This window comes from Phlebotomus papatasi, chromosome 2 (assembly GCF_024763615.1).
Source record: "Phlebotomus papatasi isolate M1 chromosome 2, Ppap_2.1, whole genome shotgun sequence".
Classification (NCBI taxonomy): domain Eukaryota; kingdom Metazoa; phylum Arthropoda; class Insecta; order Diptera; family Psychodidae; genus Phlebotomus; species Phlebotomus papatasi.
Window position 1 is genome coordinate 27,013,744 of NC_077223.1, and position 23,240 is coordinate 27,036,983.

A 23,240-nucleotide genomic window follows, 5' to 3' on the forward strand; every position below is an offset into this window, starting at 1 on the left:
GTTCTCTTTTCTTATAAATGAATCAATTTTCTCGATAAAATATCGCAGAAGACACTCTGTCTCCATACCATTAACCTGCCTTAGATTTATCAATGTTCTACGAAAAAAATATTTAAATTGGTAGAATAATTTGTCTGATGAAAAATCAAACCAATTAATCCACAACGGCTTTTTTTTCTAATAATTGCCGTTTGTTGTATCAACATGAGCAATATTAAAATTCAGTATTTTTTGAGATCTTAAGTAACTGATAAATTTTCTATACAGAGGAAGGGCAAAAAACTGATAAACTAGTCTGACATTTAATTGACTTAGATGGTGTGACAAAAAAAAAAAACTCGATCAAAGAACAACCATCCGAAAGGAGTTAATTTAAATAATAGAATGGACTTGAATATTTAATATCCAGAAAAAAAAGGTTAAATGCCTGTAAAAATCAAACACCTGTGAAGTTTTATTAAGTTTTTTATTGACGGTAATGATGTCACCGCTGTCTCTCAAAACTTCTTGCTAATACAGTTTTTTTTAGTGATCCTTGATTCTTCAAATTCTGCCATTAAGTTCAACAAGATGATTAAGATTGAATGGTGATAATTTTTTAATGTATTATCAAATTCTTCCTTACATACAACCCTGTCAAAATTAAAAGAATTACAAGTTTGGCATACCAAAATTATTAAAATTTACCCAGAATTTAGACTGAACGGGACACGGGACATTATTAACCATATCCGGAAAGATAATAAGCATGAGATCACAACGACAGATCATTTATTTAATTATAATGAGCAGAAATGCAGCTGATAAATTCCATTCTAAAATTAAAGTTCCACAGTGTGTGAGAGATATTATACGAGCTTGAGTTAATTCTATACGACTTTGTTACACGGTTGCATGCCAAGATGTGAAATCAAATTAGATTCTTGTACTAAATTAGACAAAATACTCTCCTAACTCCTTAACTCTTACTGAGATAAATCTTGAAATTAAAAATTTTTATAAGAATTCAAAAAGTAATTCTTTTTCTTTGTTTAAGATTTTCAATTTTAAAGTGTCAAAATTCTTTTCGTCTTTAAGGAATTTGCTCATTAATTCTTTAAGGATGAATGGGATACTCGTGTTCCAAAAATAAAAACTAATTTTTCGGACTATTTAGAGGCCAAAATAACTCTCTGTAGTCAAAACAAAATTGTTTTTGATTTTGGGACACCGGTGTCCCACTCGCCCTTAAAGTGTTAAACTTTACAATTTAACCTGAAATGAAAGAGATGAACTTTCCGAAGTTACTTTTAATATTTCTTTTTTTCACACAAGGTGGTTAAGCTAACTTTCTAAATTTTGAGATAATGAAAATTTTAATGTGAATTTGTAAGAAAAACCACTAGGATAAGTGATATAAGTTGGACAATTCGCCGGTACAAATTGGACATGGCTTTTTTCTTGATAAATACAGTACAAATTTTTTTTTTTAAATTCAAGGAACCAAATTTTAAAACGAAAGCATTAAAAATATACAAATAAAAATGAAGTACTAAATTTATCAAGAAAAAAAAGCCCTGTCCAACTTGTACCACTTTACCCTATGTATAATATAATTCGTATAATTCGTATATTCGGTATAATTCGTTTACCTTCAATTATATAAAATAATAATTTTTAATACTAAAAATATGCCACCAAAATTTAAGGATTTGAAGCTTTAACTATGGCACTATTTAGCTTATTGAATTTCTTAATAAGAATCTAGAAAAAAAACTACTTATTAACTATATGGAGCAAAGATTTTTGGCATTTTAAAATTAGAAAATGAGATCGAATAACAGATTGGTTTTATTAAATGTGAAATTTGGTTTGGTAAAGGTGAAAATAAAATTTGTTTTCATTATGTAAATTACTGAAAAGGAAATCGTTTATTGTAAATACAGAAAAATAGTAGAAAAAATATATTTAGCCAAGGGAATATAAGTAAGTTATGAATTATCTTCGTATTGTCGGTTTGATTTAAAGAAATTTATGATCTAAATGATTTTTTACTGAACAAAGTTGAATATTTTATCGACCTTTTTAATTTTTTACTGATCATTCTTACTTACTAGTTTAGTAACAAGAAATGTTTATATCCTTGTGAAAGTGATATAATCAGCCTGATAGTGGTTAAGCGACGTATCATCCATTCTAGAACTCACATTAGGGGCTTAATTGTTCAGGATTCTTTAAAATTATATTTTTTTGTAAAGACTTTTACACACTGTGAATAATTGTCAATATTTTCTAGACAGTATATGTTTCCTTCATAATTATGTTTTAAATTTATTTCGCGATTTTTTTTTCATTTTTGGATATGTTTTTAAGGTATTTCACATTAACATTAACTGCTAAAGTTTTAGTAGAAGTCAAAAAATTAAAAAACTTTCATAAGTTTACATCCAAAATCTTATGTAGGGGAACTGTGCCATATTTCGGCATAGCTTGCAATTTCGGCCACTACTTTTGTTCGTCAAATTTTCATGAATTTTTAGTTTTTGCATGCTCTATTGAGATTATACAAAGCAAAAAATTAAAGAAAAACATTAAATGATGCTTCGACGAGGGATATGATGTAAAAAAAAAATTTTAAAAGAATTCCAGAAAGACAAGCAACTATGAAAATCAAGGTGGCCGAAATATTACTCATACATATGACAATATTTTTATTATTTTAAAATGTATTCAGAATTATTTTAGATGAAACAAAGACGATAAACTATCTGAAAGGTTCCAAGCAACACTTCTTAAAAAGAAGTTACAAATCAAATCAATTTGTATTGAAAACATTACATTTTAAAGTTAAGACTTTGGAACATGCATGCAACTATGCCAAAATTTGATACAATTGGCCTAAACTGAGAGAAATCCGAAAAAGTTAAAATAACATTCCGGAATTGTTTATTCTACCCTGCAGTATTGATCCGAAATCGGTGTAAATATTATGCTTTTTAGGTGTAATAGGGGTTAAAGTTACCCCTTCTCATGTTAATTTTACCCTTAAAAAGGTGTAAAATTAACAGTAAAAAATGTTGATATATTTTTACACCTAAAAAGTGTTAAAGCTATGTGGAAAAAAAGTTAATCGCATCCCAGATTTTTTTTCTCAGTGTACGACATTTAAAGAAATTTCTAAACAGAATATTTTCAATGTTCCTCGGATTTGATTAGTTAAAATATACTTTTTATCTTTATTTTAATTTTTAATCACTACTTTTTTGATAATTATGTAGTTGCTGTTGAATATTTTAATAAAATGTATTTATATCGAGAAATCATTTCAATATGTAACACTCTAAAAAGAACAATATAATGTTTTATCGGTTTTATCTTTAATGAAGAGGTATATCAGAGTTAAATCCTAAAGATAAATTTTTGTCTTCTATTCCCATAGGTGAACTGAATATCCAATGAGGACACATAAATAGCCAGGCAGAGAGAGGAGAGCGAGAAATTGAACCATGGATCCTGGAGGATTCGTAATTGATGACGATCCACCGCCACCGGGATCACCAGAGCCTCGAGATGGATGGCTTCTGGTTCGGATTCACGTGCCAGAACTCAATGTGTCCAAGTGTCTCCAGTTTCCTGCTGATCGACTGGTTTGGAATGTCAAACAACAAGTTTTGGCATCTCTCCCAAAGGTAATGATCTCTTTTTTTTCTTATCTCCATTTGTGTTGAATTTGACCAAGATGAGGTAAAAGCCCATCTTCGCAGGGAAAAGTTTTACACTGACCACAATTGGAAGTGACTTGTCGAGGGACAAGAATCAATTTTCTCTCTCTCACACAACCATAAAACATTGGTTCGAAGATGAAAGCCGTGGTAGAATTTATGTGCGGGCATTTCTTCATCTCACTCGCACTATCGCGTTACTAAATCATTCCCAACAATTTCGTCTGTCCGCCTCGTCTAATGATGTCTCGGGACCGGGACAGAGTTGTATATGCCATAGATGGAAGACGACACTAATTTACGAGATATGTGCGAATATTGAGTGGTCAATGTGACTCGAGAAGATAATATTCAATTAGGCACAAAAGTGAATTTGCGATCGTAAATTACATTGGATGTTTATGGACATCCATAAAAATTGGCGCAAATTGTAAAATACTAGTCAAAAATACAGAAAGCAATAAAAGTTTTAGAATTTCGCTAGAAGAAATGTTAATTGTCTCTCATCGATTGGATCAATTTGCCCCAAATTAATTGCTCTGGGATAGATGGTTTCTAAATAGGAGTTAATTTTGTAAATGCTGTAGGAGTTGGGTAAATAATGGCGTCAGAACGTAGAGTAACATTTTGGTATTTTTATTGTATTGCAATTAAAATATGTAAAGTTGTGAATGACAGCAGAGAAACCTTGAATTACAACATCACAAAGCGCCTATCTCTGAAACACAAACCATTAACTCGTAAATGAATCCATAAAATGTACCATTTGCTTTGTTCAAAATTAAAAAAAAGGAATATCCATATAAAAAAAAATAAATCTTTATTTTTTATTATTTTGAGTTTCCTAAGAGGTTAATATTTTTTTTTCTTAAATTTACCATTTATTAAAGTATGTTTCAATATACACTCAATCCCGGTATTATGCACACGGTATTACGGCATTACGCATCGAGACAATTTGCATACCCTCAGGGGCTGTCTTTTCAGTAAATCGGCCGTTGAACGAATTTCTCGCGGAGTAAAAGTAGTTCAAACAAAAAAATTCAACTGTTTAATAGAAATGCATTAACAAACAGTACTTTTTGGCCAGAGTTCTACAATAAATGGATAGAATATTTGATAAATTTACCTTAATAAAAGAAATTAAAGTTTTATTCTGAAAAAGTAGCAAAATATTTTCAAATTTCCTGCATCGCAACATAGTATACATTCAGGCGTATTTCAAAAATGATTTTATAAATTGACTCCCAATGGTAGGCAAACTTGCATAATTATATGTGCATAATTCCGTCAGCTGCATAATCCCGAAGGACTTAATGCCGGGACTGAGTGTTTAGAAAATTTATGATTTTCGTTTGAATACATCTACTTAGAAAATTTAGTTTTTGCTGAAAACAAAATACCGTATTCATAAATAGAAAATCATCTTTGAGATGTATTTCTTTTCCTCTGTCATACAACAACCTTATGGAATTGAAAATAAAGTCTACCAGACTTCTTAGCTGAGATACACTTAAGAGAGAATTAGATAGTATGATGTTTTGTATCAGGAAAGGTCGATTACCGTCTGTTTAACGTCTGTAAGCATTTAATATAAGGGACAATGTCTGTATCGTGAAAGTGATTGAACAGACTTCTGTTCGGTTGGTACGTAATCCCAAGAAATTTTGTGTTTGTGTACAGAGAGCGACAATCAGAAAAATAATTCCCAACCCACAAATTTAACCCAAATTGAGACGGGAAAAATTCCTGCCCCCACTTAGGTTTGAACTGGGGTGGCCTTTTGTTGTCTAGACGAATGCTCTACCAACTGAGCTATGGGGGCACTGGCTTTGATTGTCTTAACCAATGATCTCAACCAATTGCCATGTGCACTTCAACTCGTTTTCGGCTTACTACGAGCCTTGAGAAATCGTATCATGCGTACAATTGAACCACCAGGCAATGTTTTCCATGGTGATTTAATTGTATGTCTGTCTGTATAATAGCTTACACAAAATGCAGATGCAAAACAAATGCAGATAAGACCACGGTCGATGCAACCGAGGATATATTCTTCGAAATACAAATCTCCCACTGAACTTTAATAACAAAAATAATAATTGTAGCACTACGTTAAATAAAGGAATTGGGCCTTATCACAAATGTGATTTCTAAAGGCGTATTATTATTTTTTCTTGTATAGAGATGGGATTATCAGTCCAATTCCTCGTGGAATCAAATACAATGAAGCTCACTGGATGCAATTCAAACGACCTTAACGCCAGAAAAATTCCTTGTGCCCTAAAGGGGATATGAACTCGGGAAAATTGCATCATTGAGCCCAGTAAATTACCACTCGACTGAGTGACTTCACAGAGATTTAGTTGAGTTTACAGTAGATTCTCTCTCAATTGGGCATTTGGGGCAAAATGTCATCCGGTTTATCGATAGATTTGGGCGTCAAAGCCTTTGTAAATTCCACAAAAAGCGCTCAATTTATAAAGAATCACGATGAAATAGGAAGAACTACAGCGAATTTGAGCAAATTAGCTTTATAATTGAACGTGAAAATTGTCAACAAAATTTTTCGCCCGATTGAGAAAGAGCCGATTGAGCGAGAGTCTACTGTAATTTGGCTTTTATTTCGGCTTATGCCTATGGTCAGTTCCTCGAACATTTAAGGCATATAAAATAATAAAACTTTTATTTCAAATGGGAGTTTTCAAATTAAAATGGCCCAGTTTAAACACTCCTTATGAAAAATTTGCCAAGACTTATCGAAGTGCAGCACAGTAGGGTAGCATTTCGAAAAACCCACATTTTAATGGGCCCTAAATATTATTGTGATTTAGTTCTTCATTAAATTTTGTGTAAAGTGCAATTGAAATGCACTACTGTCAAGAATTTAGAATTTCTTTAATTTTTGCGCAATTCTTTATTGCATTACTGAATTTTTTTTTGGCTCCTGGTCTGGTTTGACACGTAAACACATCATAAAAACTTCTAATGGCTATCATAAACTTTAATTAAAGTTATTAATTGAAATTTCTTGTTTGGTCTGGAGTCAATAAAATAAAAAAAACTAGACTCATTCTGAGAATTTTTGTTATATGCTTCCTGAACTGTTTTGATCACGTTCACAATTGCGGGAATCACCTGCTGATTCAAGAATGTCCAATAAGATAAACAAAATGGATTTATTGGTGAACGCCAATATGATCAGTTGATTGTATTTATTCCATATTAACTTAGCTGGAGATTTTCAAGGAATTTTTGTCTTTTATGGTCTCCAATCTAGATAAATTGGCGCGAGATTGTATCAACTCGGACGCCTCTTCATATAGGATTTTCGGTCATATCGCGATATAATACTCAGAAAGTTATTTACTTCATGCTCTTCATTTCTCTTATGTCTTTTACCAATTGACTTGGAATGAGGGTCAATTAAATTGCCGCAATTGGTAGTATTATATACTGTGAAAAATGAATTTTGTCTGTTCCACTTGCGATCATATATAAATACCAAAAAAAAAATCTTTGTCAATGAAAGTAAATTCTTTTCGGTTTTCATCACACAAATATATTGAATCATTTTCTGTGTAACTATTTGCTTATCTTATCTAGCCACTTTTGACCATGCGAACACACGCATTTTGTGGTAATCGAGCCTCATAGATGACAATCATTGGAGTAAATTGATTCTCACACATCTTTTGTGGGGAGCTGTTTTTTTTTTTTGGAGCACTTTTTCACAATCTACATCTCATGAAGCTTGTGAAGAAATTTAGATGGAATTTCATGCGGAAAATTGAACGGGTTTTTACAGAAATTTTCCAGAAATTTCAAATTCTTTTTCTTACCTTAAATTAACTCTGCACATAATTTTGAGCAAGTGTATAGAAAATTTTCTACACTTTTGGGCAAATAGATTTTTTTCCCTGAGACTCTCACTTGTGTAAATGTTCTCTGTATTTTAATATTTACACAAGCTGTTCCAGTATTTTATTATTTCGAGTTTTTCCATCCCTCTTACAATATTTTTTTCATAATTCTCCGCGGGAAATGAACAATAATAGTGTTGTTGAGAGAGAGAACAAAAATTTCAGTCAAATAATGTGAATAATGTAATAGGAGTAGCTCTTGAGTAGCAACATTATGGAGTGTTTTTTTTTCTTATCGCATTTGCCTTAGTGGATATGTATTAATGGAATTACAATCATAAATTTTCTCGATTAATTTCTATTACAATAGAAACCCATATTTCAGCACATTTTATGAGAGATAAGGCACAGGGAGTTGTTTTTTCTGGAGAAAACTAAACTTAAGTAAATGCTACAATGTTTTAAACATAATGTTAAAGAATTTATTTAATTAAAATTTTAATTAGATATTGTTAATTGGGTAAATTTGTCAATGATAATTCATTTTCTTAATTTATTGAAACTTTAATTAAGTTGCATTATAAAGAAAAACACTTTTTCAATCTTATCCAGAACTTTCGGTCCTGGAAATGGATGGACCTTCTTCAGTGGTCGTTTAATTATTTAAAATTATTAAAAAAAAAACCCGATAAACTACGTCAAATCCAAACCTGTACTTTAAGAAAATTTGCTAAAATTAAGTTAAAAATAAGTGAAAATAATTTCCTAAAAAACCTTCCCGATTGATAACTTGAAAGTGATGATATTCTCCAACCTTGCACAAAATAACAATTAGATCATTTGAATATCACTGAAGAAGGTCTAGAGTTCACATCCAGGACCGAAAGTTCTGGACAAGATTGCAAATTTTTTTTCTTCTTGAGGTAATTTGAAATCCACTAGCCAATACCGGAGAGTCCACTATCTATACGTATCACATCAGTCCTTATCCAATAATTCGAAATTCAGTTTGAATTTTCGAATGTCAATAAATTGTCACGAGCGTCAGTTACTCTTTAGCCGAGATACTTTAAGACAAACAAATTTAAGATTTAATAGATCTTGGATATAAAATTCAAAATTTTGGATATAAAATTCAAAATTTAAACACAATTTAAATTAGTATAAAGGTAGTGCTGTACTGTAACTCAATCTTAAATCGAGATATCATTAATATTTTAACTTGCTCTGTTTTTTGTGCATTGGTAATGTTTCCTTAATGTGAACAGCCTGAATGTCTCAACATGTGAAGTATACTCTTTCTGAATTTTATATTCCTAAAGATTGAATAAAATAAAATTGAAAAATTGAATTAGAATTTGCCTAAAAATTTTAGAGCTTGACAATTTGTCTTATTAGTATGAAGAAAGATAAATTTTGAAAATTTAAAAAATTCAGTAAAAAAATATTTTTAATAATAATTTTATTATTTAAAAAATAATAATATGAGATATATTATTATTTATTTATTTCGAAATAACATGTATTTTGGAATTATTATGAAATTTTTATATTTTTCTTTAAATAATTTAAAAGAAAATACTTTTCAATAGCTACAGAGACGATTTATTTGGCAAAAAGAATGAAAAATAAATATGAAAATTTATTTTTGAATGACAAATCCTTTTAGAAATATTTTGCTTTCATTTTTATCATTTTTTACTTTTAACATTTTATTATTTGCTTATAAATTTGGTGTAGGGGAAAGCGCGCTATCTTCGGACGATTCAAGGTCCGGACCACTCAATTTTTTTCTCATTGTTCTTAATGGATTTGACATATGAATGGCTTTCTTGACTAAATTTTAGGTATTGAACTATCTACATTATAATGGATCAAGTATATTAACCCTTTAACGACAAGACAGTGTATGCTGACCGAAAATCACCAATAAAAATGAAATCAATAAAGAAAACTTGTGAAACATTTTACATCTAACCTTCAAAAAGCCAACAGAGTCTGATTTGGTGTATTTTTTGTCTCAATGAACGATATGGACAAAAATAGCAAAAAAATTTAAGTAATTTTTCTGACGATATCAATGACTGATAATTTTCACTCTAGTGGAAAATATTATATTTGAGTCTTGTAGTTTCGTGTTCCAAAACGAATTTGCTTTAAAATAAATGGAAAGTATAAAAATTAATTAAAATAAATTTTCAATATGAGAATTAAAAAATTCGTCATTTTTTAGCTTAAAAATTTACTATATAGGGTAAGTGTGCCAAATTCCGACCAGCTTGCAATTCCGGCCACCTTTTTTGTTCTTCCAATTTCCATGATTTTTTTTAGTTTTTACATACTCTAGAGATTATACAATACAAAAGAATAACAAAAATAATAATTCCCGAATAATAAAAAGAATAATTCCCAAAGGGCAAGGAACTATGAGAATGAAGGTGGCCGAAATAGGGCACCAAAGCTATGTCTACATTTTTATTCATTTTAAAGTATATTAGTTATGAATGATTTTAAAGTAAATAAAGACGATAAACTTTCTACAAGGTTCTAAGAAACACTCCTTAAGTAGAAGGAAAGAAAAAAAGTCAATTTCTATTAAAGATATTATATTTCAAATTTGAGACTTTGGCGCTTGCATGCAACTATGCCGAAATTTGGCACACTTACCCTAGCAATTACGTATTACGTACAAACAAAAGAAAAAAAAATAACTTTAGGTAGTCAAGAAAAATTATTTTCTTTATGGAACACCGGTGTTCCAATCGTCCTTAAAGGGTTAAAAATGTATTGAAAACCATGAGTTGTTCAAAGCTAGCGGTAGAACGCTTTCTTCTATCCGGGAAAGCTATTAGGCTTCGCACTCACTCTGGCTTCAAATATATCACATTCTTCACTGGTAAAAATAAAAGGATCAATTTGATACAAATTTGATCTTTTTGCAAAGGATGGATACATTTATCATAATGGAACATGCTAATTTGATCCATCCTTTCCTAAAGGATCAAATTTGGATCAATTTGATCCTCTTATTTTTACCAGTGTTCCCTAATACTTTTAATGTATCTTATCTAGTTTTCTTTAGGAATATGTGATTTAATACTATAAAATATATTGCCATAGATAGGTCGGATTATTTAAAGCATTATGAAAAAAAAATCAAAATTTTCGAAGCCAAATTGTGTACGAAACCTAAAGCCTCCCTAACTTTAAACAATTTCATATTGATCCTAAAAAGCATAATTTCATATAAAAGTTTAAAAAAATGTTGCATATGTTCAGATTCCGATTATCTAATCTAAATGTTGATGATTAATTTGGGTATATAGTGAAACAACATTTTCGGAATGCAGTACATTGTGTGAAGATTAAAGGGATTTTAATTGGTTCCTTCTGGATCAATATTATATAATCCCCAAAAACCAGAGTATCGGGAGTGCCCATCCATCAATCTTGTTTATTATTCACGTCGATGAATAAAATGGACAAAATTTGCCCATACACCGTGGAAAATTGATATATCCCCCTCGATTGTGATATCTTTATTGTTTGTGTGTTTAAACAATTATTCAGTAGATTGTGGGCATTTGCGAGAATTGTTTCCCAACTGCAAATTAAAACCGATTTCTTATCAACTTACCAATCTCAGTTGTATTTGTTCTATTTATTTTCTCCTTCAGAGATTTGTTGCAATGCAATTAAATCCACTTGTTCTTCTCAAGTGAACAAATAAGAAGAAAAGAAATGCTCTCCTTCTGTTTTCTTCCTAACAAATGGAATTTTACTTGAGTAAAGTTTTCCTTGTTAGAACAAGAAGGTCAACACAGTGATTTTAATTTAATCAGGGAGGAATATGTTCTTGCGGAAGTTCTTGATTTGTCACCTGTGTTTAGTTTTCTCCAGAAAAGCGTTGGTGGTCAGAAGTTGTCTTTGTTGAAGCTGAATATTACAGTTAATACAAGAAATGTCTCTTGCAGTGACATATTGCAGAAAAAAAGGACTTTTTTCTGCAACAACTTCCTCTGAGAAAAATTGGAAGGAAATAAATCAGCAACAATTGGAATTATTCCTTGAATCATTGATTTTTTTGTGGAAAAATAGCATTCTTTAGTATTTTTTTCACTATGTCTCGGTGTGGAAGAAGGCAAAAAAAATACCACAAAAGAATTATGTTTACTTGCCATTGAGTTTCCTGTCCGTAAATTTTGCTATTTTATGTACCACAAAAATTGCTGAGAGTCACTGCAAAAGTACATTTATGGAATTTCAATATTACTTCTCTCATGATTTTTTTATTGTTTTTTTTTTTCTTTTCTTCCCTCCATTCACGATTATTTAATTAAGACTTTTAATTTTCTTACTATTCTCTTTTTTGTCGTCAACGTCAACGATATTTTATTCTGTCGTGCACACTGTAAAAAAAATGCGCTGTGTTTACTGCAAAATTGTTGCTCACCACAACAAAATAACACAACAATAATTTCTGCACACACGAAAATACGAAAAAATGTGCTTCAGGTTGCTTTTTGGTTTCGGGTAGGTGTTAAAAAGCTCTTTCAAACTTTTTGTTTTCTGTTTTTTGTTTCACGCACAAAATATTGTTTCAATTGCACTTGAAAATTATTGTCACTTAGCACGCACATTCTAAATAAGCATGAAAAATATTTAGAATATCTCCTGCAACCTTCATTGAATGTTTGTTTAAGAAGAAATAAAACTCATAGTTCTACAACATATTTGCAATGATATTTTTTTCATTATTCTGCAATGTATTTCTTGAATCATCTTTTGTTACCCATTACATGTCACAATTTCATATCGTTTTAGTGATAAAAAGTACCATTACCCAGTGATTTGTTTTTATTTACATAAATCTTCCATTTTAAGTAAGTCCATAATGACAAATCATCATTTCTAAAGTTCCTCGTTGAAGTCGTGCTGATGCAAAGTTGTTAAAATTGATGTTGACATTAATAAGTATTCATACAGATTTATTGACAAATATTTTACAATTTTTATCAATAATAAATTTTTTTTTCACTAAAAATTGCTGGAGGAAATGAAAAAGGATTGTACCTTGGTTGCATAATTAATTATCGCAAAGTTTTAATTCGAGACAAAATGTTAATTACCTTTGTATCATGTTAAATAATCATGAATTTAGAATACAAACATTCGAATAGATTGAATTAATATTAATTATATTATGCTTCTAAATTAAATGATTATATTTCCCTATTTGCAAATGTCATTGTTAAATATGTAGGACTATTTAACCAAGTATATAGGGGAAGATAGAGCAATTTCACGCAGGGAAAGTTTCAGTTATCGTTCTTCCTTTTTTCGGTCAGAAGAATGGGCTTAAAATTTTACGTTTCACAAACTTAAACAGTACAAAAGTTCCATGTCGAATAAGATAATTTACTTAAAGGATATACACATGAATCAGAAAGATAGAAGCAGCTTTCCTATAATTCTTTTTCAACACAATAAAACAAATATTTGATAATCTCTTAAGCATTTAAAAGTACAACATTTAAGCTTTTCTCAAATTTTCATTTAAAAACTTTATAAATTCAGTCTCTAGAACTTGATTTTCGGAGACCATTTTTGAAAAATTTTGACAGGATTTCTCGGAGTAGATTTATCTGAAATTTTATAGCCAAATACATATTTTATGTTAGCTGGATGAGTTTAATTGGTCCTTCAGCGAGGGATTTTTGAAAAGTATTTACGTTTTTGATTGCAGTTGAACATTTTCTGAAAAGTGTTATCCACCGAAAAATAAGTTTTTTCTTAAAAAAAAACTATCTCTAAAAATCAAGTCACAATGGCTGAATTTTTAAATGAAAATTTTTGAAAATATGGTTTAAATATTGTACTTTTATAATGCTAGAGCTTGAATTAAATAATTTTTTAATACGTTTGAAAAAAGTTTAGAAAAAATATGCTGTCTCTTATAGTCTTCCCAAGCAGAACAAAATAACTTAACCGGAAATTATTGTTGTGCCAACGTTAAAAAACGGTTATTTCAACCAAACAAGTTATAAAAACGTTATCTAACAGTTAAATAGCCAAGATGTGCTGCTTGGGTTGGCCAACATAATCCCTTAATATTACTTTCGGTCTAAGAAGTTCTGCTTTGGAACAGTTCTCAAAAGTCCTCATCAATTTCAGTTCTTGTGTATAATAATTTTATATTACAAATTGAAACATAGTTCGAAACTGATATTGGTTTAGCATTCCAATTTTCAAAGCTTAATCATTTTTTTAAGTACGAAATATTCCAAATTTTTAAACACGTTTCCTAAATAAAATTGGCAAAAAAGGCAAAAATAGAAATACTCAACCTAACCTCAACTTCAACTAACCTCACAACGTAAATTTTAATAAGTTTTACGTGTCGATTCTATCATATCTGATACTTTTGAAAGTTACATAACTTTCTAACTGCTTTCTAGTCGAGGACCTTTTGAACGCTTAACGATTTTAAGCAATGTTGGCACCAGTGACAATTTTGGCAATGTTAGGGGAATGTTGGCATGGTTCACACAGTGTGAACCTTCAAACGATGTGAATTTTCTCTTTGTTTGCAAAGAGCTAGTTCGTCATTTCTCATCTCAGCTCATGAGGTTAAAAATTATCTATCTTATGGCTATGAAATGAAGAACTAGCTCTTTGCAAACAAGGAGAACATTAGGGTTGTTTGAAGGTTTACTATGTGCGGACCATGCCTACATTTCCCTACTTCACTCGATTAACCTTATTTTTGTCAAAATATTGTGTCAATTGAGTTAGAATTTTATTTGTCAGAACTATGATGTTCATATTGCATTTTTCTTCAGCAGGAGAAGGCTTACATGTTTGGCATACACTCTGGCTTCAAACTCTTCATATTTTTCCCATACTCCTTTAATCAGAATGAGTCTAATCTATTTTCTTCAATAAGTGCGTGACTTAAGACTAGATATTGAAATATATGGCCATAGATAAATCAGTTTCACTAAAGCAATGGACAAATATAAAGTGTTCGAAGCCAGAGTATGTGCAATGCTTGAAAGCCTGCCCTTATTGTGTTTATATAATATATTTAATTAAAAATATCCCAATGGTTTTCCTAAAAACAGAATTTTAGTGTATAACTGCAAAAACACGCCCTCAGCTAGTTATAATGAAATTTTCCTGTATTTTTTTTCATAAAATATTTGGGTTTATTGGGTTTTCTTTGAGTTTTTGATGCAAACTTGTTTTGAGCATTTCCTTCCCGTAATATTCCCTGATTATTGAGTTAAAAGGGACAGATAATCCTAACCGGCTTATGTAGGTGAGATTCTTAACGTGAGCTAACTCGGAGTGCATGCAAATTCGATTTAGAGCTGAAGTTGGGAGACGCCATTCAGTTATCTTGAATCAAATTCGTGAAATTATACAAATTTTGTATTTAAACCAAAATATCAAGGATTTGGATGAACTGACAGAAAAGTGTTATATGGGTGAAATGTAGACCAGAATGATCTCTATAATTTTTCCATAGAACATGATCTCATTGATTAATCAGAAGCCAAGATAATCGAGGTTTTTTGTTTCTTAACTCGTTTTTTCATCCAGAGTGCCCCAAGTAGTCATTTGTTGAACTTCAACTATATCAAAGAATTGTTGTATTTTGTGGGACTTTCCATTTAAAACCATATTTTAAGTGTCTTTGTGGAGTAGAGGCAGTCAAATTGGCATCTGAGTGATTTCAAAGCGTTATTATGGGAAAAATCAATTTTTTCACACTTAAACGGCAAAATCTGAGTGATAGCGTAGTCTGAGTGGAAAATGATGTATGGACGAAATGTAGAGACAAATGTCCTCTACAATTATGTTGAAGTAATCATCAAAATCGGTTCAGCGACAGTCGAGATAATTGAGGTTATGTGATATTGAAATTGGTTTTTCGACTGTGGCGCCCCTGGTGTTGGTCCCACGAAGTTCAAATATTCTAGAAAGTTGTAGCATTTGGTGAGATCTTTCGTTTAAGCCCTCATTTATCAAAATCGGTCACATAGAACCGGAGATATGATTTTTTGAATTTTGTGAACTTTGACCCCTCATATCTCCGGTTCTATTGAAACCACAGCGCACATACGCACCATTTTGGAAACGTCCTAGACTGGACTACAACATACTAAAATTTCATTAACTTGCACAATGCCGTTTTTGAGAAAAGTGATTTTGAATTTCGATGAATTTTGACGCTATCGCAGCGCCACCTGTGGTGACTTTTTGAACTTCCATCTGAAAGTGCTCATTGAGACGAAACCAAAAAGGTAAAATTTAGGTCGCTATGTTAGTTAGAACCGGAGATAGAGGCCGGTCAATGTTCGAACTTTGACCCCTTATAGCTCGGGTCAGGGGTTTTAGATCGACTTAAGGTTTTTTTTGTTTGATAGGTATAATCAACGGCTACAACATACTAAAATTTCAGCCCGATGCACAATGGAATTTTTGAGTTATTTAACTTATAAGATTTAAAAATTTTCTTTTTAATAATAGCGCCCCTAGCGGTGGTTTTATGAACTTGCGATGTTAGAAAGGGAAGTGGCATTTCACGAGAGCTTTCCAAAAAGCCCTCACTTTTTAAATTCTGACAATTAGAACCGGAATTATGGCCATTTTAAGAAATTTTTTTTGGACCCTTATAGCTCGGGTCAGGGGGGTCGGGGGATCTTAAGTTTGGTATTGATGGAAAGCTCTAAGGCCCAGCTATAACATACTAAAATTTGAGCCCGCTCGATGCCATAGGGGCGGAGCTATTGAGAAAACAAAAAAAGGGGGGTCTTCAAAATGGCGAAAGGAGGGGTGGGGGGTGGGGGGTCAATGCACCAAGTTGCAATTTTCACCCGATATATAACCTTTGCCGAAAACCGCAAGTCGATATCTTTTTTAGTTTAGGAGCTATTAAGCTCCAAAGAGCGGCCGGCCGGCCGGGAACGTAAAATAGCCACATATATATTCGTGATCAGGAAGTGGCGAAACACATTTTGGCCAAGTTTGAGGTCGATCGGACGACATGAAATTTTGTTAGGATTATAGTAGGTGAGATTGTTAAGAATCTCACCTAATATGTAAAAACAAGGACTAAGTAATCAGAAAAAATCAGGAAAGACTTCTGTATATGATTTATGTGTATTATCAAGATTTCATAGCTATATTTTTGATTTTTCATTTTGATAATAATAAAGTACGTTCCTTACGTTTCAAAAAAAGGCATACGTTTCAGGAAAAATTTAAGGAATAAAAAATGATTTCAGGTTATACTGTTACTGGTTTCAAATATTCAAATACGTTATGCTAAAAATCATTTGTCTTTGGAATATAAATTTTTCGTAAGTATTATGACTTATTTTTGGCACGTAGCAAGTATTTATTATGATTAATAGTTACAATAACGTCAGTAGTTTGAAACTAAACCTATCATCAATTTTAAATGGTGTTAAACATTCAAATTTTAATCGTTGTGCTGATATTATAGTATTAAAGACGTTCAAAGGACGAGTCATGGGGTGCCACTTGGGTATAAATAAACTATTTTACTAAAAATAATTTGGGCTTTAAAGCAATTTACTAAAAACTTGAAAACAAAGCAAAAGTAATTCTACGTAGACCAATAGAAAGATATGTAATGTTAGGTTTAGTAACTTTCGCTTAAATTTAAAATAAATTGTTACTATTTTATTGTTAGATTTATATCAGGACATTTAACTAATAGAACATAATAATTCGTTTTCTCACGTTTACTTTAAACATTTTGCAGAACTAAGCCATGTGGATTTTCCACAACGTTACCAATTTAGGTGACTTCTTAGGTTTCATCGAATGCATTTCAATCCGCTTTCCAGAAGAATAAAAGAATAAAAAAAAACGAATATGAGAAGCAAATGGTGAGACTTTTTACTGGAAAAAAGTTCTTGCTTCTTCACTTCCAATCGCAACTAAATATCTACTACTGTGACCATGTAAAATTGCTTTTTAGGGTTTCTTGAATTGTTGAAGCTTAACGGAAGTACTCATTCAATTTTCTTGAGATGATCACATTTGGTGACATCGACCCGGTGTAGACTTTCTGTTGAGTAGAGAATCTTCTTCTGTGAATGTTACGCGAATTTGGAGCATTTTGTCCATAAAATGATCATTCTGCAATGTTTGATAGCCGGTGGAAGGTGTAGCTTGTCAAATATGGGGCACAATGTCAAAATCACCATCCCATATACAGAGATGCAAAAATATCAAAATGTGGAGCAAGAGACAGACGCAATCAAGCGATTAAAATGAATGGAAATCAGTTAGAGACTTCAGTGACTTTCGCCCACAACTTTTGCATAAAATTTTCACTGAATGACATGAAAAATTGTATGTAAATGATATTGTTGTACACCATTGTCACTAATACCTCAGAGACACAATTTTTCACGCGTCTCTATGTCAAAATATTGTGATTTTTTTGGGCGTATAATATGGGATTTTCCTCATGTAATGCCATCAGCCCTATTGAAATGCAACCAACTCATTTTCATTTGAAATTCAATGATGAATAATTAAAATTTTGCAGGGAAATGAATACTCCCACGCTATTTAAACAGACAGTGCTTTATGCCGCAGATTACTTACATTTCACAAACTGTCATAAAATTCTGCAAGATCTGTGAGGCACATTGTAAATGCGACAAGAAAGGCAATTTGTAACAAAATATAATTATAAAATTTTATTCAATGAATCACATGAGAGAGAAAGATATTAAAAGCTTAAGGAGATAAGAAGTCATTTTCTGTTTCAATTTCTTGAAGTATATTTACTGCTTTTATATAACTTGTTAAGTAATTTAGTATGTAGTACTAAATTTATTCTACTAGTACTGTGAGAAGTGGTGTCAAATTAAAGAAATTAAATCATTCCGAAGTCAATTTTGAAATAGATATTACGTAAAAAAAAATAAAACAATTTGTTTTAGTACACACTTATTTCAGTTCGTCTACTTAAGAAATTGAAGTAAATTTGTTCTTAAACTATATTGAAATAATATTTTTTATTTCTCAAAGTCAAAGAGATTAGATGGAAAACTATGCGAGATATCTATTTCCGTCTTTCGATGACCCCCCTGCCATAATTTGAACATTCTAGGGACTGTTGTTCTTATTCCTCACCTTTTAGTAAATGCATAGTCATTTTAGGTCTAAATCAGGTTTTCAGATTCCTATTGACTTCCTGATTCCATTTCCTTGATTATTAACGGTCTACCCTTGTAAATTGATAAATTAGTACTATATACTAAACTTATTTAAGTTCAACTGAACTAGACTATTTTTTTGAAATATGAATATTTCTTATATCGAAGTTAATTTGGCCTTATATGTCATAACTCACTTTAATACAATTCAATTTAGTATAAACCGTTTCAAGGAAATAGGTTAATTATTTTTTCTATGATAAATTTGCAATTATCTTAATTGTGACCATAAAGTTTTTATTTAAGATTCTTGAAAAAAAACTCTATTTGATAACAAAAAAAGTTTAGTACATTGAGCTACATTGAATAAAGATTAGGAATGCAAGAAACAATTTTAAAATTGACTTAGGAATAAATTCACATACAAAACTATATTTACTTTCCTTAGGTTATTTGACAATATTTTCGGGATTTATTTATGATTTTGGCGATGAATTATTACTTTATTTTTAGTACAAAAGTAATCCTTTTCTGGATACTTTCTGTAAAAATAGTATAAAATCTTTCTCATGATAGATAATAAATTTTCTGTGAATAATAAGAAATATTCTGTGAAAATTCAACTATAATTTTAGTTTAGTTCTTAAAAACAAATATAAAAAATAAAATGCTATTTAAAGTTCCTGTTACTGAAAAAGCAATAGGGGAGATCAGGGCAGAATTAGCCACGTATAGTATTAGATAGTGGTATCTTATAGTTTGCCTGAGAAGGAATATTGAGGAAACCGCTCTTTAATCTAAATACAGTGGCGGCCAAAATAATAGAATCCTTTTTCAAAGATTATATATATTTTTTTTTAACTTTTGTATTTTTTCCTAATTTGTTGATATAATTCTGCAGTAGAAATCTTCAAATTATTAGAATCGTAGAATAAGGATGGTTTTGGCCGCTAGGAGTCTCTATTTTACACAGAATACGTCAATAGTGAAATTCAGTTCGGCCAAAAAAACTGGAAAACTGTCATTGATAGTTTCTAAATATGGATTTATTTAAACTTCTTTGATTTATAGATCACATTCTTTAATTCAAATAAAAGTGGTCATATTGTGTTGTTCAAACCGAATTTCACTATTGATGTACAGTAGCCTCTCTCAAATTCGGGCATTTGGGACCGAAATGTCACCCGAATTAGAGAGGAATTCGGGCGACAAACTTTTTGAAACGCAACGCTTTTTCTTTTCATCTGCATACACATATTGAGTTTACATAATCACATATATTGCAAATTGCATGAAAATCCCTTAATAGCAAAATCACATCAAAACTAAGACAAACTATGGCAAATTTGAGCATATTTGATTCATTTGATGATCATAATCAAACTTGAAAAATGTCAACAAACTTTTTTTAAGTTTGACTGCTGCCGGAATTAAAAAGTATAGTCCGATGTAACTGATGTCCGAATTAAAAAGTAGTCCGATCTTGAAAGAGCCGAATTAGCGAGAGTCTACTGTATTCTATGACGTAAGGTAATTATTTGAACATTTCTATGTTAAAATTATTTCAACGAATTGGAATAAACAAAAATGCTCATAGTAAAATAGTGGTCTTTACGGAGCTGATTCTATTATTATGGCCGCCACTGTATATACTTCCCTTCGTATTAGTTGAAATATTTATCAGCCTCTTACAAACATTTTTTGTAGAAATTATACGCAATGAAAAATTTCATTTGGACGCTAATTCTACCCAGGTCTCCCCTATTTCCAAATAAACCATCACTTTTAGTTCTATTGAAAGCCATTTTTTTCATCAAAATACTATAAAACACATTAGCACATAATAAGTTGCAAAATTTAGGATCAATTTCGGAAATTGCATTCTGTTAGGGCAAAGAAAAAAAAGTTTCATGGGAGAGAGAATTGGAAAAGTTGAGGAAAAAAGCGTAATTTCTTGAGGCGTGCTTTCTCACAATTGGTGTTTAAAACCGTTTAATTTGAACAAATTGTTGGTGTAAGAAAAATTTTATGGTGACTTGAGAAACAACAAATTCTGTATCCCCTTTTTAGCAATTGTCTGCACGCCAAATTAATTAAGACAGATGGATGCCGAGGGAATATAAAAAGTGCCGTCTCTAAGTTATTGAGTAGTGGATAAGGAAAACAATTCTTACAATGGGGCGATTTCATTGGAAACATTGCAGAAAAACAGACGACTTTTGCAATCAATTCACTATAATTAATGACGCGATAATTTTCCACGTTTTTCCTCCGCGGGTGTCAACGTGCAACAATAAAAAAATATCAAATGATACTATAAAAAATTTAACGAAGGGAGTCTGTGAGAATAACCAAGGCCATCGTCTCTCAGATTATTATTATTTATATTCTCTTTTATATATTAAAATTGCTGCGTCGCGATTTTTTTTTGCCGACACAGTTTCTTCTCAATGGCAAATCCCGTGATACACTGGAATCATATTTGCCGTGAGATGATGCAGAAGGTATAAAAACAACACAGAACACCTGTTGTTCTTCCGTGTTCTCCCACAATCTTCTCATGGTGGCTGAGAATTTTAAGAATGCCTCTGAGAGCGACAAAACATCAAAAGGAGGAGAAAATGGCTTTCGAATGGCATTCCTTCTACAGAAAATGCCATTTACTTTCTTTGAGAACCCATCCATGGCATAAGAGTCATACCTTTTTGAATTGAAAACCTTTCGTGAAAACTTTCTTGAACTATATTTACTCAGCAGAACCTTATCCGGAGAAGGACAAGAAGGACAAGAAGAGTAATAAAATTTGGCTTTAGGAGCTTTCAAACATTGAAGCTTTTTCTATACACAAATTCTCAAAATTACTACAGGTGTTATATCAGTTTCACATGTTAGTATAGGTACTTGACTGTTAGTAAAGTTTCTAATGAATTGTTGAAACTTTTTTTTTTAACTGTAAAAGAAGTTTTCGTAGAAGATTTCAGAAATTGACCATTAAACATTAAAAAAATGACTCACCTGTCGAGTCGAGAAACAGGTCGATTGAGGGCACTTTACCTTATATTGTTCAAAATTCAAATATTGGAAAATTTTCGTATTTTACCGAAGAAAATTTTTATTAAAAGGATATTCTATAAGTGGGAATTCATGCCTATTCTTCAAATATTAGAAGAAAGGTATCAGGCTACGGTAGCTTTTCAACCCTATGATCTTCAGCAATCATAGCTCCTTTTTAAAAAGAATATTTCTGTAAAGGGTAAAAAAGAGCGCAGCACTTTAAATGGAATAAAAGAATATTCGAAAATATTTGAGAAAAATCTGTACAATTACAAGGAAAATGGAGCGGTAGGGATACCATTTCTTCTAGGAAAAAGTTTATTGAGATCTTTTATAGAAATAGTTCTTTGGCACCAACAACTCGTCAGTTAGATCAGCATTTGTCGTAACTTAATTTTTGCGATTTTGTATACATATTTTTTAGAATCTGCGTAATTTTGTTTATTAAACGCACTTGAGAAAAAGAAACTTTCATAAGCCCATTAAAAATTATTTTAAACAAAAATTATCGTAAGTGTCCTTAATAAAAATTTATCAAAATTTTCTGTAATCAGGATTTGTTGTAACTTCTTTTGCTCGTTTGCGTGGCTTGTAATTTGCAGAAAAAATGTAATATTTCTCATTAAAACGATCACAAACTCTTCCAAATATCCAAAGACAGTGCGAATAATGCAACATTAAATCATTTTAATTCAATATTTGTAAAAAAAAATCCCTGTCCATATGTCATTAATTAAAAATAAAACAAGCGACACGGCGCACAAAATTTATTCAATAAAAAACTTTTAGGGACTGGAATAAGAGTGTAATTGATTAATTTAGTCAAATAAAGGCGCTTTTTATCACTAGATTCATTGAAATTGATATAATGCATTTTTGAAAATTGTAACTTCCAACATCTCCATACATTGCAAATTACTGCTTTATAAACGATAAAAGTTACGATAAAATCTTATTGTGTTTCATTAAATATTTATCTCAATATCTCAGCTTTTAAATAATTTTATAAAGATTTTTTCGAGTTAACTTATAATTTATTAGTGCCATTTTAATTATTTTGACTCAAAAGTATCGCATTTGGGGCTCATTTTTAAGAAAAATATTGCAGAAGATTTCGTTTCCTGAAAAGTTGTCAAAAGGAAGTTACGACAAATGCTGATTTAACTGACGGACTTACCATATATTCGTATATATCTTTATTAAGAGAAGCAAGTTTCACAAAATAATTCTACTTGTTTTTTTTTAACTCTTACTTTAAGATATCTCAGAAAATTGACGTAATGAACTATAAGTTTCTTCGGGACATATGTTGAAGATACATCAAGGGCTCCGAAAATATCTGTGGTTTCTCATTATACGAAAAAAGCTTTCATTTTGTTGTCCTATAATGGCTAAAATGGCCTATGAAATGTGAA

At 31.0% G+C, this 23,240-nt stretch overlaps 1 protein-coding gene across 3 annotated transcripts in view; it reads left to right on the top strand.

Annotated features, from left to right (window-relative positions):
* LOC129803296 (SH3 and multiple ankyrin repeat domains protein 3) overlaps positions 1-23,240 on the top strand; it is a 90,163-nt gene that overhangs the window by 25,386 nt on the left and 41,537 nt on the right. For all 3 annotated transcript variants that reach the window (XR_008751850.1, XR_008751849.1, XM_055849746.1), the window contains exon 2: positions 3,419-3,668. Coding sequence is in view for 1 of the 3 variants with exons in the window: in XM_055849746.1 (XP_055705721.1) it covers positions 3,486-3,668 (183 nt within the window). In the remaining 2 variants the exon portion in view is untranslated. The remainder of the gene's footprint in view (positions 1-3,418; positions 3,669-23,240) is intronic.